The sequence below is a fragment of the Halyomorpha halys genome, unplaced genomic scaffold (genome assembly GCF_000696795.3).
Source record: "Halyomorpha halys isolate HHAL.00 unplaced genomic scaffold, Hhal_1.1 Scaffold87.1, whole genome shotgun sequence".
NCBI classification, from domain to species: domain Eukaryota; kingdom Metazoa; phylum Arthropoda; class Insecta; order Hemiptera; family Pentatomidae; genus Halyomorpha; species Halyomorpha halys.
Genome location: NW_027115705.1, coordinates 2,417,940 through 2,431,501, shown reverse-complemented (window position 1 = coordinate 2,431,501; position 13,562 = coordinate 2,417,940). Strand labels below are relative to the sequence as shown.

Below are 13,562 nucleotides of genomic sequence, written 5' to 3'. Positions count from 1 at the left end.
GAGTCTAACAACATGGTAGAGATCCGTGCCGCGCACAAGCGGTTCAGCTCCAGCCCTCCGCTATTGAGGGGCCTCAACATGACCGTCAAAAAGGGCCACATGTGAGTATATTTTTCTTATTAATAACTTGAAAAATAAATAAAATAAAATGTCACATGTGAGTATATTTTTCTTATTAATAACTTGAAAAAATAAAATGTCATATGTGAAATTTAAATTGAATAACTATTCATACATATTCTTGATTATCATCAACCAATCACATTAAATTTCCATAAGAAATATCCTCTATTTTTTGTTTTATTTTTTTTCGAAAATAATAACAAATATTACTGTATCGAAGATCATTACAAAATATTGTAGTACTCACAATGGATCCAAATAACTAAGTCTCACAAAATGGTCTTTACGTCTTTGTGTCTCTGAACAGCCTCGAAAACTAAAAGTCGTTGTATACTAAAATTACATATTTAATTCTGGTATTTGGTATAGAACTATCAATACAACCGCGTTAATAAACTCCAGTAAGGAACTAGGTCTTGAGATAAATACGGATAAAACAAAATACATGGTTAGCAGTAAAAACGCCAGCAATTTCGGTGATATAGATATATGACAAAATACGTTGGAAAAGGTAGATAGGTTTAAATATTTTGGTTCTACGGTAACTAGAAAAAACGAAATTGAAAAAAGGAAATAAAAGTGATGTTAATAATTGTTATTTTTCAATTTAGAAACTGCTTAGCTCGCGCCTTCTATCCAAAAAATTAGATCTTCATGGATGGGAGAAGTGGCCTCATACACTAAGAGATGAACAGCGCGTTTTCGAAAATAAAGTATTACGCAAGATATTCGGGACCGGAAAAGGATGAATTAACGGGAGAATTTAGAAGGCTACACAAGACTGAATTAAGGGACCTACACCTGGTAAATATAATTCAAGTTACGGCGTATAAGATGGGCGTTTAAGGTTGTAGGGCTTAGTAACGAGCGGATCCCCAAAATGGTAATAAACACTGAACAGACGGGTAAACGTCCATGGGGTAGACTGAAACGTAGATGAGAGGATTGCTTTAAATCTGATTTGGTGGAATTGGGTTTGGAGGGGCATCACTGGAAGGATGTAGGTAGCGAGCGATTCGTGGCATCGGCATCGAACCTTCGGGTTCTTAGGCCTTTATTATTTTATCAATGTAAAATTAGGTGGTTTTTAATATTAGATAATATCACGTTTTTATCAAGAATTAGATAATAATATATACGAATCTGACTTGGTTTATTCTGAAAAAATATTTGTTACTTTACTGAATATGACATTTGGTTTTTGTGATTTTATATGCATTTAATACAATTGAAAATGTTTTTTGTAATTCTACATCATAAAAAAAAAAAAAAGATTGATAAATTATCACATAGTACATTATATATTTATTAAGAAATAAGGTTAATATTCGCTTTTTGAACCTTAGAAAACCGTTGAACATGAATTTTTATAGAAATAAAAAAACAATTTTAAATTAATTATTATTTATTGACTTACCGGTTTTCAACATTAACTTTTCGAAATCAGCTTGGAATATCGAAAAATTAAATACGCCTCCACCAAACTACACAAAATGTATGAATGGCTTAGTACCGTCTTATCTGCACAAACTATTACAAATCAGACCTATGTCAAAAAATTAGAATTGGAGAAATGAAATAAAACATTTCAGACATTTTCTTTGTTCGAAACTACTTTTTATAAAATTGTGAGGAATTGAAAGAAATTTTTAATTTTTGATTTGTATAAACATCTGTTGAAAAAACGTAAAAAAAAAAAAAAAAAAAAAAATGCCAGCCTATTTTACTGAAAGCGTGTTTTGGTTTGTGTAATTTTAAATTCATTAGAACAATAAAAAATATTTTATTTTTCTATACGGATGTGTATTTTTTATTGGCTCCTAAGGCGCAAAGACATTGGGAAACGTGTCTAGTATTTTTAACCTAGTATCACCAAAAAAGTAATGAAATCCTTGATCACACGTTCGTAGCCTCTTGTTGTTAGGTGAATGAAAATTCTTCTGATAAAGTTTGTTACCGCTTCCATTTTTTCTTCAGCGCACATAACTCCAATGGAATAAATTTCCAATGGAGCTATTTTCAATGGTGGTATCTTATAGAAAATCGAATTTCAAAACGATTTGATATCTTTAATTGTTGGGATCCAACAGGTCCGGAATGAGTAAATCGCCAAACTCCCCCATAAGTTTTTATGGTTTTGACGATTTGCAAACGGAGCGGAAAATCAATTAAATTTATGGAATTAAATTTATTGTCACCGTGATAGACAATTGAGGAATTCTTTTTCGAGATTCTCAAAATTCTATCGTTTCTGCCACACTGTATGTTTTTCTATAATTAGTGATATCTTTTTATTTTTCCATACTACATTTGGACACCTTCAGCGTCCCCTTTGTGATCAACCGAGCTGAAGTTAAGTATTTAGGATTGTTTTCTTGGCTGAAAAATACCATGAGAGGGCGTGATCATTATAAAAATAATTAAAACTGCTAAATATTGAATTAGAATATTAATCAGATTAAAATTATACATAATATCCTTAATTTCTTTAAATTAAAATTAAAACAATAAATCAATATACTGCAGCAGGCATTGACAAATACGGTTGGCATTTTGAAATAACGCCAAAGCGGCTAATTGTCATGAGTGCCGAGAACCATTGTTGGGTGACCTTTGGCACAGACAAGTATAACTTGGTACAATCACTGGGAATATTTGTTCATAATTTTAAAATAAAATATAAATGCGCAATAGAGTACACGTTTATAATAACAGAAAAAAATACTCTGCCCATTGCTGTATTATTGTGTTTTAAAAAAATATAATATGTAAAATTACTTTAAATACGAATATATAAATATGTAAAATATTAAAATGTAAAAGAATAATCTATGAAAAAGTGTTCTTCGTAGAACTATTCCTTATTCCAATTACTCATGAAGCATGATATTAAATATAGCTATTAAATTAGGAATAATAGCACGGCAACCCTGTATTCAAGAAGGTAAATTACAATTTTATAGTTTTCGAACCTCATCGATATCCTTTACTTAATCAACTATGAATGATCTTGCTGATGCGACTGCAATATAATTCATGTCTAATGTAAACCAATAAATTCATAAATATTCAATGAATATAACATCGTTTATTTGCATGCTAAATAAGTTAATTTATTGATCCTGATTTATGTCGATTAAAGGCGGTTTTATATTATCCGACACGGGATATGTCACATAAATATTCTTTAGTAGCAGATTGTATTTCTTATTTACTTAATTAGAAGTGTCAGCCGGTAACCGGCATGCTATTTGTTCGTATCCTATAGTAGTTGAAAACAGGGCCTGGTTCACTACGAAAATTCTTTTTAAACATCGAAAAAACCGTATTCCACCACAGTGGCTATTATAAGGCAGTCAACGCTCAACTAAAGCTTTAGAAAGTTTTTCATGTTCACAGTTGCAGGAATTCTTCAGGGGTGATACATAGATTAAGTGAGTCACGGCAAATCAGTTGATGCAATAAGCAGACTCACAGGAGCTGAAAATTCATGTACTAAAATCCACCATAGAAAAAAGATAGGGAAGTTGTCCGGCCATGTTTGTTGAATGAGCGAGGATCGGGAACCCAGAAAGGAACCTGGACCCCTTGGAGGGGACTCGCGGAAGGCCTAGCATTTTATATAGAGAATACATTCAAAGGATTACAGGAAAATCATTCCTACAGCTGTAACAACTCTGCAAGGACCGTGAGATATGGCAGCGTTGGATCGATGCTCCTCTGCACTACAATATGGCACAAAGGAGGACAATGGAGAAGGAGAATACATTAGTTCTAAAATATTTTTGCCGTAGAACGAATATCCTTTCGATGTTTGGGAAGAACGGGAGGTGTAGGGAAGAGGAAATGGAGGAAGGGGGTGGTGGTGATTTATATACATTTCTTTTTCTCTGCCACAAATTATATTTTTTTTTAATCCAACTGAACAGGAAAATCCATGCGACAAGCATTAATCTACATTAACGTTAAAAAAAACTAACAATATTCATAACAGTAAATAAATTGAAATTAACGTTAGATAAATATATTAAACTTTAAAACTTCATAAAATTTCGAGACACATTTAATAAGTTTTTGTTCGACCTCACCTTCAATTTTCAATTTATCAAGTAACCATTTAGCTGTGAACAGCATGGATTTTTTTTTCTCATTATTTTAAATCTAATTAATAATACGCTTGTGATCTTTCTGAAGCACAAAAGTGCTCGGATTCCTACTTTAACATTAATTTTTAAAACGAATATTGCCGAGCAGTCGGGATTTTCGGATAATTTTACTGCTTTGGACGAGTTGCTCGCCTCAATCCTTGGTTACCCGGGGAAATCCTGGAGGTATAACCCCACACATATTAACAGGCTTCATGCTGGCTTAACCCGCCCCTGGGGTGGAGAAAACATGAATATACTTTAGTTTAATTTTTAAAATACAGTTAAGAATATAAAACTGCTTATTAGTCATATTACTTCAAGACTGATATTTCTTTCGAACTTAACAAGAAAAAAGAGAATATATTTTTATTTCTGTATTTAATATTAATATCGATATAATCTTTTGCCGAAATTAGTTTTGTCTTTCAAACGGCATTGCCTTATTAATAAAAATATTTATCATCTAAACTTGGCGTCTCCGACGAATAAAGGAATCCCGAACTATTTTTAAAATAAAATATATTAATTATATGTAAATATTCATCTCTAATTTCAATGGATAGAAGACACGATGTCACTAAGTCAGGAAATTTACATTGAACATCTTTCATACCTTAATGAAAACAGAATTAAAGTAGAATCCAAATGATCATCCGATTTCCAAGTCCAACCGTTCGACATTAATATTCCAGAAGAGTATTGGCATAGCTCGTCATCCATTTTTCAATCATATTACTTAACTGGATTCCTTTCGGAGCGGTGATTTTAATGCACGTCTTCGGGAAAATTTATTGCATCTTTCTTTGGATCAAAAAGAAAATTTAGGAAAACGCAATTAATGTAAGTCTAAATTTGGAATTTCAATGTTTTCAAAAAGGTAAACCTCATAATCAATATTTAAATAAAAAACAAAAACATTTTTTTTGTTTAGATGAAATGCCCTTTTAGACCACGCGAATATCATTTTTTCCTAACTTTCCCCACACATTCCTCTCTTCTCGTTTCTTCCCACCTCTTCTTCATTCTTTCACATTGCACTCTTCTTTCTTCCTCGCTCCATACACTCCTCCTTCTCAGCTCTTTATATATATCCAAATACATTTTTATTTTAATAATGGGTATTTTTAGATTAGACTTATTGAAAAATCTTCCATATTTAAATTTTTTTACTTATAAAACATTCATAATGAATAAGTTTCGGAGCTGTCCCCTTGTATTTTGAACTATTACAATCTGTGTTTTAATTCTGAAACCAACAACCTAGTACCTTGTTCGATCACTCTAATTTTGAAAATACTACAACATAATGTAACAGTATATTATAATTTGAACCGCTACAACTCATAAAGTGTTGAAGGTTCAGAACTTTGAAAGTACTATTTCTTGAACAATGGCTGTGCAGGCTGGTGATTTGTTCTTGATCACTTTCAACCCCTGGATTTTTCTTCAATTAAGAGTAGCCAGTTTATAAAGACTGAGTGGCCGCAGGAGGCAGTTCGCCATCGGGATGACCCAATTTTTTTTTCTTTTTCTTTTTTTTTTATATAGGGAGAATATTTTTATCATTTTCAATTAGTTAGAGAAAGCTGGTAGATTTTGGAAAATTTACAGAATTTATTATGAAAATATCAAAAATGGTTTCGTGCCAAAATAACAAGGAAATTATTATCAATTAATTAGAGAATTAAAATTTTTTCCAGGAAAAATTTAACATCATTTTTTTTTAAATTTCTTATAATCGTCTGAAAAAGGTTCAGTTTATAGAAAAAATATTGAAATTAAAATAAACTATAAAATAAAATACAAAAATAAAACTATATACCAAATTAAAATACCTACAAATGCTAGGATCATATTTTTGAAGTGTGTGTACACATATACTAGGACAGAACAGTCCTACTAATGTATATATCCTACTAACCACAAATATTCATAATACATATATAAATGCATGGTGTAGTGGTAACCAAAATATTCTAACTAGAGTGGAAGGGTTGAATTTTCATTCCTAGGGACTGTCACAAGAAGAAGGAACCGAACCGGTACCCTTTTGAGGTTTCCAACGTGACGCCCCAACAGACTCAAGAAACTATATAATTTTTGTATTAGCACTTAGGTTAGTGGTAAGGCACTGTACTACTAACTCTAAGGACCCGAGTTTGAATTCGGCTGAGGCAGATAATTATTTTTCGTTTCACTGTAGGTGTGAGTCACCCCTGTGGGGTCTGTCGGGTTGCCTCCGGGGTCCACCCAGCCTCATGAAGTACATCTTTATGAAATACTGTTATCGGTACATTTGGATTTTTTTAATATACATACATGAGAAGCTTATGAGGCTATCTCTTCGTGGACATGATATTTTATGAATTTTCCTTGCAACATCTTATTAATTAAATAGCTACCTTGAAATCTCATAAATAAATAGAGGAAATAAAAGATACAGATTGTTTTTCTCAAAGATGTTGATGAAAGAAAAAATAGTATACTGACGGTTGTGGCTTGTAAGTTTTTTCTGACACTTTTTTCTGTTTTAATTTTATTCAAGGTCATAAATTATTGTATGAAATACGAAAAACAAAGAAATGCACAAGGTTATTTAATGAATATCAAGCTAGTTAGAAAGTCACTTTATAAACAATTACCGCAGGAAAAAAAATATAAGGTATATAAATAATTATATCAAATTATCTATTTAAATTGTTATATAGATTTGATACTTAGGACTCCATTTTGACAAGAGAATTACTTGGAATCCACATACAAGACTGAAACGACAAGAAACTGCTCGTAGTTTTCGATTACTACAACAAACGCTCTAAACTTCCCATTCACTACAAACAAAATTTTATACACTACGATAATCAGAGCAATTTGAACACATGGAATTGAGCTCTGAGGCTCTGTCAAACTCTCAAATTCCTGCCGCATCCAATCCAAAATCCTACGTAAAATCCTTGATGCTCCTTATTACGTTACAAATAAACTCATCCTCAAGGACCTTAACATCCCATTCGTTGCAGATTTGGCCCAAAACAGATATGCGTCTTTTCATTTCAAACTCCTTACCCATACTAACCCATTAGTTCTAAATCTCTCATCCTTAATAATCCCTGATAATCCACCGAGGGATCTGAAAAGAAGATACCCACGGGATCTTCTAATTTAAATTAATTTTTGAAGTACCATCAATGGATGGTTTCTTCCCAAGATTTTGAAGTATAAATGTAAATTACATTAAATAAATATATTAAAACAATTGTTATAGAGGAAAAATATAACTTTTTACAAGGAAAAACTAATCCTCCATCAAAGCTACAAAACATGGATTTTTTGTGTATTGAACACAGCTAGTTTGCAATTAACTTTGTTTTGGAACAACTAATATTTCTCTTGAGATTTTTGACCCCAGAAATCATTTCTTTAAGCGGATCTATCAAAAAAGAAAAAAAAAAAACAGATACTTTTATAGCTATCTCCTGAACAATAGAACAATAAAAAATAAAAACTATTTTTAACGCCGAGTCCTATCGGCGGACGGAATATTGAATGAAAGTAAAATCTAATCCGGAAACATGAGCTTTGATCCCATCCACTACCGTCGCTTTCCTTTATTTTCCAGAGTTTGATTGTCCCGACTGACTGGCTGCGTTGCCGAACAGTCCTGGTTACGGAAATCCTGATCTTACAGCAACCTAAGGTAATAGGAATATCCCAGCAATGTACTTGTGGAAGTTGAAGCTGTGATGTAAAAAAATAAAAACTCCAATATAAAAATAAAAACATTGCTGAGAATAGAAAAACATGTTTTCATGGGGATAAATTAGTGTTTACTCGCCAAGAAAATATATTTGTAATTGCCTAGAGAAGTGATCGGCAAACTTAAGAAGCTAAAGAGCCAATGCAGAAATTGAAAACTTCAGGAAAAATTTAGAATTATGTAGCCATACCTATATTTTAATAAATACTTTTTTAAAATTAATTTAAAACATTATTTTATGTACAATTATAATGATAATAAAGCTTTTACGAATCCAAAGGTTCGATGCCGATACTACCAGTCGCTTTCTACATACATCTGTCCAGTGACGCTGTCCCAAAACCAAATTTACTAAATCAGTTTTAACGCAATTCTTCCATTTACGTTTCGGTCAGCTCCTCGTACGTTTGACCGTCGGTTCAGAATTTATTAACATTTTATGGATCCGCTTGTTATTAAGTCCCACAACTAAGCAAACCTGCCTGCACTTATAATTTAATAGTTTGGACATTTTTAGTGAGTTAACCGTCATTAAAGTTCGAAACCAGAACTTTTCTCTGTTTTGACTTTAACATGAGTTCCGGATAATTAGTGGCTAGCTATGAACGTGTGTAACCAGCCCTGACTGCGTTCATTTTGTCGGCTCGCCTAATACATTAATACGACTTTTGGATGTTTGGATTATCGATGAGCCACTACACCAACTTTGGACCATTACAGCGGTGTATTTAGCTACAAGAGCTGCGACCTAAACATCTCGGCAGCACTCATCCTCGGACCTATCGGAGTGAAGCAGCTGGCGTCGACTAGAATTTTTTTATATATATTTATTTGTTAATTTGTAAATTAGTTTTACCTTAAACGTAGCAATGCTATAACCTGAATTATATTTACTGAGTGTAGTTCCCTCAATTCAGCTTTGAGTAACTTTCTGAATTCTCCTGTTAATTCATCTTTTTTTAGTCCGAATACATTCCGAGTTACTTTATTTTAAAAAAACTTTAAGACGCTGTTCTTCCCTTAGTATGTAGTAACGTTTCAGATTCTTCAGTGGGTTCACGGCCCAAGTTGAAAACATTATACTTATCAGTTACAATAAACTATATCCTTTTAGCCTCAATAATTTTTATTAATCTATTTTACATTTTACCTTTCTATCCTACGTTACATACAGCCTACCCGGCCATTATTAAGGGTTATCTCAAATTATAATTACACAGCCTCACAATGCTCTATAAAATATATTGTAAGAAGATAGTCTGGGTGGAGGTCAATAATGGTATCGAAATAGTAGATGAAAAATATTTATTCTTAATCAACCTTTCGTTCCACTTTCCAGGGCTTCATCAGAGTTATGAAATTGAAACAAATATGACGACTGAATATTTGTTTCAATACGATAGCCTGCAAACTGGGTCGAAGCATATGTTAACAATAAATAGTTTTCTTTTACTATTTCGATACCTTTATTGACCTTCACTCAGCCTATCTTCTAACAATATATTTTATAGAGTATTATGAGGCTGTGAAAATTGAGATAATGTTTAATAATGTCCGGGTAGGCTGTATGTAACGTAGGATAGAAAGGTAAAATGTAAAAATTATTGAGGCAAAAAGGATATAGTTTTTTGTAATTAATAAGTATAGTGTTTTCAACTTGGGCCGTGAATCCACTGAAGAATGGAAATAAATAATAATAATAATAATGAATAATTTGGAAATTAAGTAATACGGAATATATTCGGGCCAAGGAATTATGAATTAACAGGAGAATTCAGAAAGTTACTCAAAGCTGAATTGAGGGACCTATACTCAGTAAATATAATTGAGGTTATAGCATTGCTACGTTTAAGGTAAAACTAATTTACAAATTAACAAATAAATATATATATATATAGGTCCGATAGGTCCGATAGGTCCGAGGAAGAGTGCAGCCGAGATGTTTAGGTCGCAGCTCTTGTAGCTAAATACACCGCTGCAATGGTCCAAAGTTGGTGTAGTGGCTCATCGATAGTTCAAACATCCAAAAGTCGTATTAATGTATTAGGCGAGCCGACAAAATGAAGGCAGGCAGGGCTGGTTACACACGTTCATAGCTAGCCACTAATTATCCGGAACTTATATTTAATCCGGTACAATCTACTTCATACGGTCAACTATCTTCTTCCTATACGACTCTCTAAAATAGTGACAGCAGTGGTCTGGTAGGAAAGCTTCGTATCTCAAAAAAAAAGAAAAAAAAAAGTCTTACATTTATATTACCTCAAATCACAAATATAATGGCTACTGAGAAAGGTACCTGGGTTGAGTTTTCGTCGATAGAGAACAGCACGAATAAGATTATTTTATTTTTATTTACCTGGTGCAGTTCCCTCGATTCAACTCATTATTTTTCTGTCCGAATATTTTATGTAATATTTTATTTCATAAGGCACTAAAACCTTAATGCACTGTTCTTCGCTTAGTGTAACAGGCCACGTATCTTAAGAGCCCGTTGTTATGTTAAGCGGAAAGTGCAAGCTATCGTAGCCATCAAGAAAACTATAAATTTATTACACATGGATTCATAAAGATTGGAATGAGCTCGTCAAGAATCACTTTAAGGTGACTTCGAAGGTTAATGGGTACTTAATGTAGGTAGTGCTGGCACAGCGGTGAAAGGTTCCCCTCATTGGAAGAAGGTAAAGGATGCAATCTTAACATGGACTTCCTCGCATTATGGACGAGATGAGCAGAAATCTTTCTTTGGTAATGGTATCAAAGTGTCTTTAATGTTTAATGTCAGGATTAAATGACAGTAATTGAGTGCATAGCTATAGCTTACCTGTGTGTATATTGATACATATTGATAACCGTTTTCTATAATAATATATATTGATAACTATTTTATATAATGATATATATTGATAACTATTTTCTTGACTGCTAATGATATAAAATATTGTATGTCTTGAGGATCAGTCAATAAGTCACCTATATTGAGGCGACGTTCGCAACTTTACTGTTCGCTTAGTCATGCCTATTGTCTGACAGTATGTCTATATAGCAGTTATAAAACTAATTTGCAGTTATTAGCACTGTAATAGACAATCGGCATGACTATGCGAACAGTAAAGGTACGAAACTTCGCCTCAATATAGTTGTCCTATTGAGTGATCGTCAATACAAAAACATATGCAGGTATGTATTGGATACTGCTATACTTTAAACTTTGAACTCATCGTTTGTACAGTACGCTATAATTTATTTTCTAATACCTTGTTTTTAACATAGAGTTGTAATATTCTAGTGATCCCTTACTTTCTTATATTAGGTCCCTAGATAGTTAACGAGAATTAAAAAGCATCTCCTAGCTAACTTTTCTTCTTTAATTTATTTCAGTTAAATATGATTAATTCTCGCATTGTGCAATTTTTTTGCCGTTTCAACTAATAATTGTATAATTGTATATTCCGCAAGAATAACAATTGAAAGTTTCAAAAAAGCTTTCTGTATTTTATGTCTAATATTTTCGCTTATAATTGTAAATTTGTACATTAGCAGAAATTGTATTTTTTCATTTATTATTTTTTAGTTTAATTGTATTTGATCTGATTTTTTATCATTTCTTCTTATTTATTATCAGAAGTCATCTTGTGTTTTATGATATGACATGTGGTTTTATTTTATTCGTTCTATCATTTTTGTTATATATTCTGTTAATTATTGTTGTTTATTTGTATCTTTTCAAATTCATTGTTTTATTTTATTTTAAAAAGTTTTATAATTTCATCTTTACTCTAAGGCTCTAAAGCCTAATTTTGACGCCTGTATATTATTCTAAAGGGATCAATCCCAGAATAAATAAAGATTAATACTATTATTGTTATTATATCTTGGTTTATTCAGGTTTATGTCGAGAAATAATTCTTTACTGACTGCCAACTAATAGTTCATGATAGATCCATTCAAGGGTATTTCACCCGGGTTGAAACCTTTTGCAGTACGAGTTTGCTAACAAATAAATATAATTATATTAATGTTTCGACGAGAGGTTATAAATATTCAATGAAGATATTCAATATTTATCATACGTACACATTACAATATTATATTTACTAGAACTGTAGATTACCTAACATTGTGCCGAAACGGGCGATCTTTATTGAAAGGCGATTGAGTGAAGGCCTTCGATTACCGTGACGTTCGCTTTTCATCAACACTTATTTTTGAAGGGCTCTCTACCCATTTTAGACAAAGCCAACTACGATGAGTTCTGTATACGGTTTGTGATACTGAGGTGACGCTGTACTGGCTAGCCATTTAAATGATAATAAAAATTTTCCTTCTATTTCCTACCAGTATTTTGCCTTGAATGTTTAAATGGTGGCCTTTATTTTTTTTTCTTGCATATATCGTTCAGCCTAAACAGATTTTCAAATTTCAATTTATTTTATTGCTTAGATCAACTATTAGAAATATATGCATACAACAGATTAGATTTATGACAGAAATAACTTCGGAAATACGAAATTTAAAACAGGAGATGATTTTAAAAAATAAATTCTCTTCATAAACACCGATCGTTTTGTTACAGATTTTTAGTGAGTATTTTTCTAATTTCAAACTTGATAATAAATAATAAAGTACGAAGTAATACTGTGAGCCTTGTAGTTTGTAATAGGTAAAATTTCACTAATTTGTATTTTTAACTTCAATAATCGACTATTACAACATTTACTAAACAAACGGTCTAAATTCGAAGTCGATCCATTACGAAAGACTGATCTACATGACTTTTATAAGGACTATCTGGACATACGGAGTTGATCTTTGGGGCTCCACTAAACTATCGAATTCCTCCAGAATCCAATCCTCACAGTCCAAAATCCTTCCTAAGATCCTTAATGCTCCTTACTTTGTCACGAATCAAGTCATACATCAGGACCTCAATGCCTCATATGTTGCCGATTGTACACTTCAATGTACACTTCAATCCTGGAGCATAATCTAAGACAGCCAGTCAAAGATGATCTAGAGCAGAAAAGTGCAAGTTTCAGACGGGTAGAAAGATCCAAGATAGTATTTTTGTGCACAGGAACGTAATAGAAATTTTTTGTAATATAAATAAAACACCTGTGCGGTATTCCTAAATCTCATAACCACTTTTGAAACCGTACAAAAATGCGATGTGTGGGGCTTCGAGTGCGAAGCTTGTGGTTCATATTCCTCAAATTTCTAGCTTGATAAAATAATATATCGAATTGGAACAAAGTTTGTTAAGGGACGAAACATCCCACTTCTTAGCACTAAGAAATATTAAACATTAATTAAAACTAATTTAGTAATACTTCAAGGATAACGAAACAAAATAAAAACGAGATTCAAGCCGCTATTTTTAATATAACAAATTAATAAAACAAGAATTTCAAGGCGCATTTCCTGTAGTCTGGTTTCGTTAAATATTCTAGGGATAATGGAGGTCAAGCAATTTAGATAATTGCCAGCTAATCGTCCTAGCCAGGCTTCAGATCATATTTATTTATACATTGTTT

The 13,562-nt window shown here is 32.2% G+C and overlaps 1 protein-coding gene across 1 annotated transcript in view; it reads left to right on the top strand.

The window, feature by feature from the left end:
• The window catches only part of LOC106677103 (ABC transporter G family member 20), a gene marked incomplete in the record, with an annotated part of 71,762 nt that overhangs the window by 35,843 nt on the left and 22,357 nt on the right, over positions 1–13,562 (top strand). Inside the window, 1 exon segment of the mRNA XM_067052714.1 lies at positions 1–101. Coding sequence (XP_066908815.1) covers positions 1–101 — 101 coding nt within the window.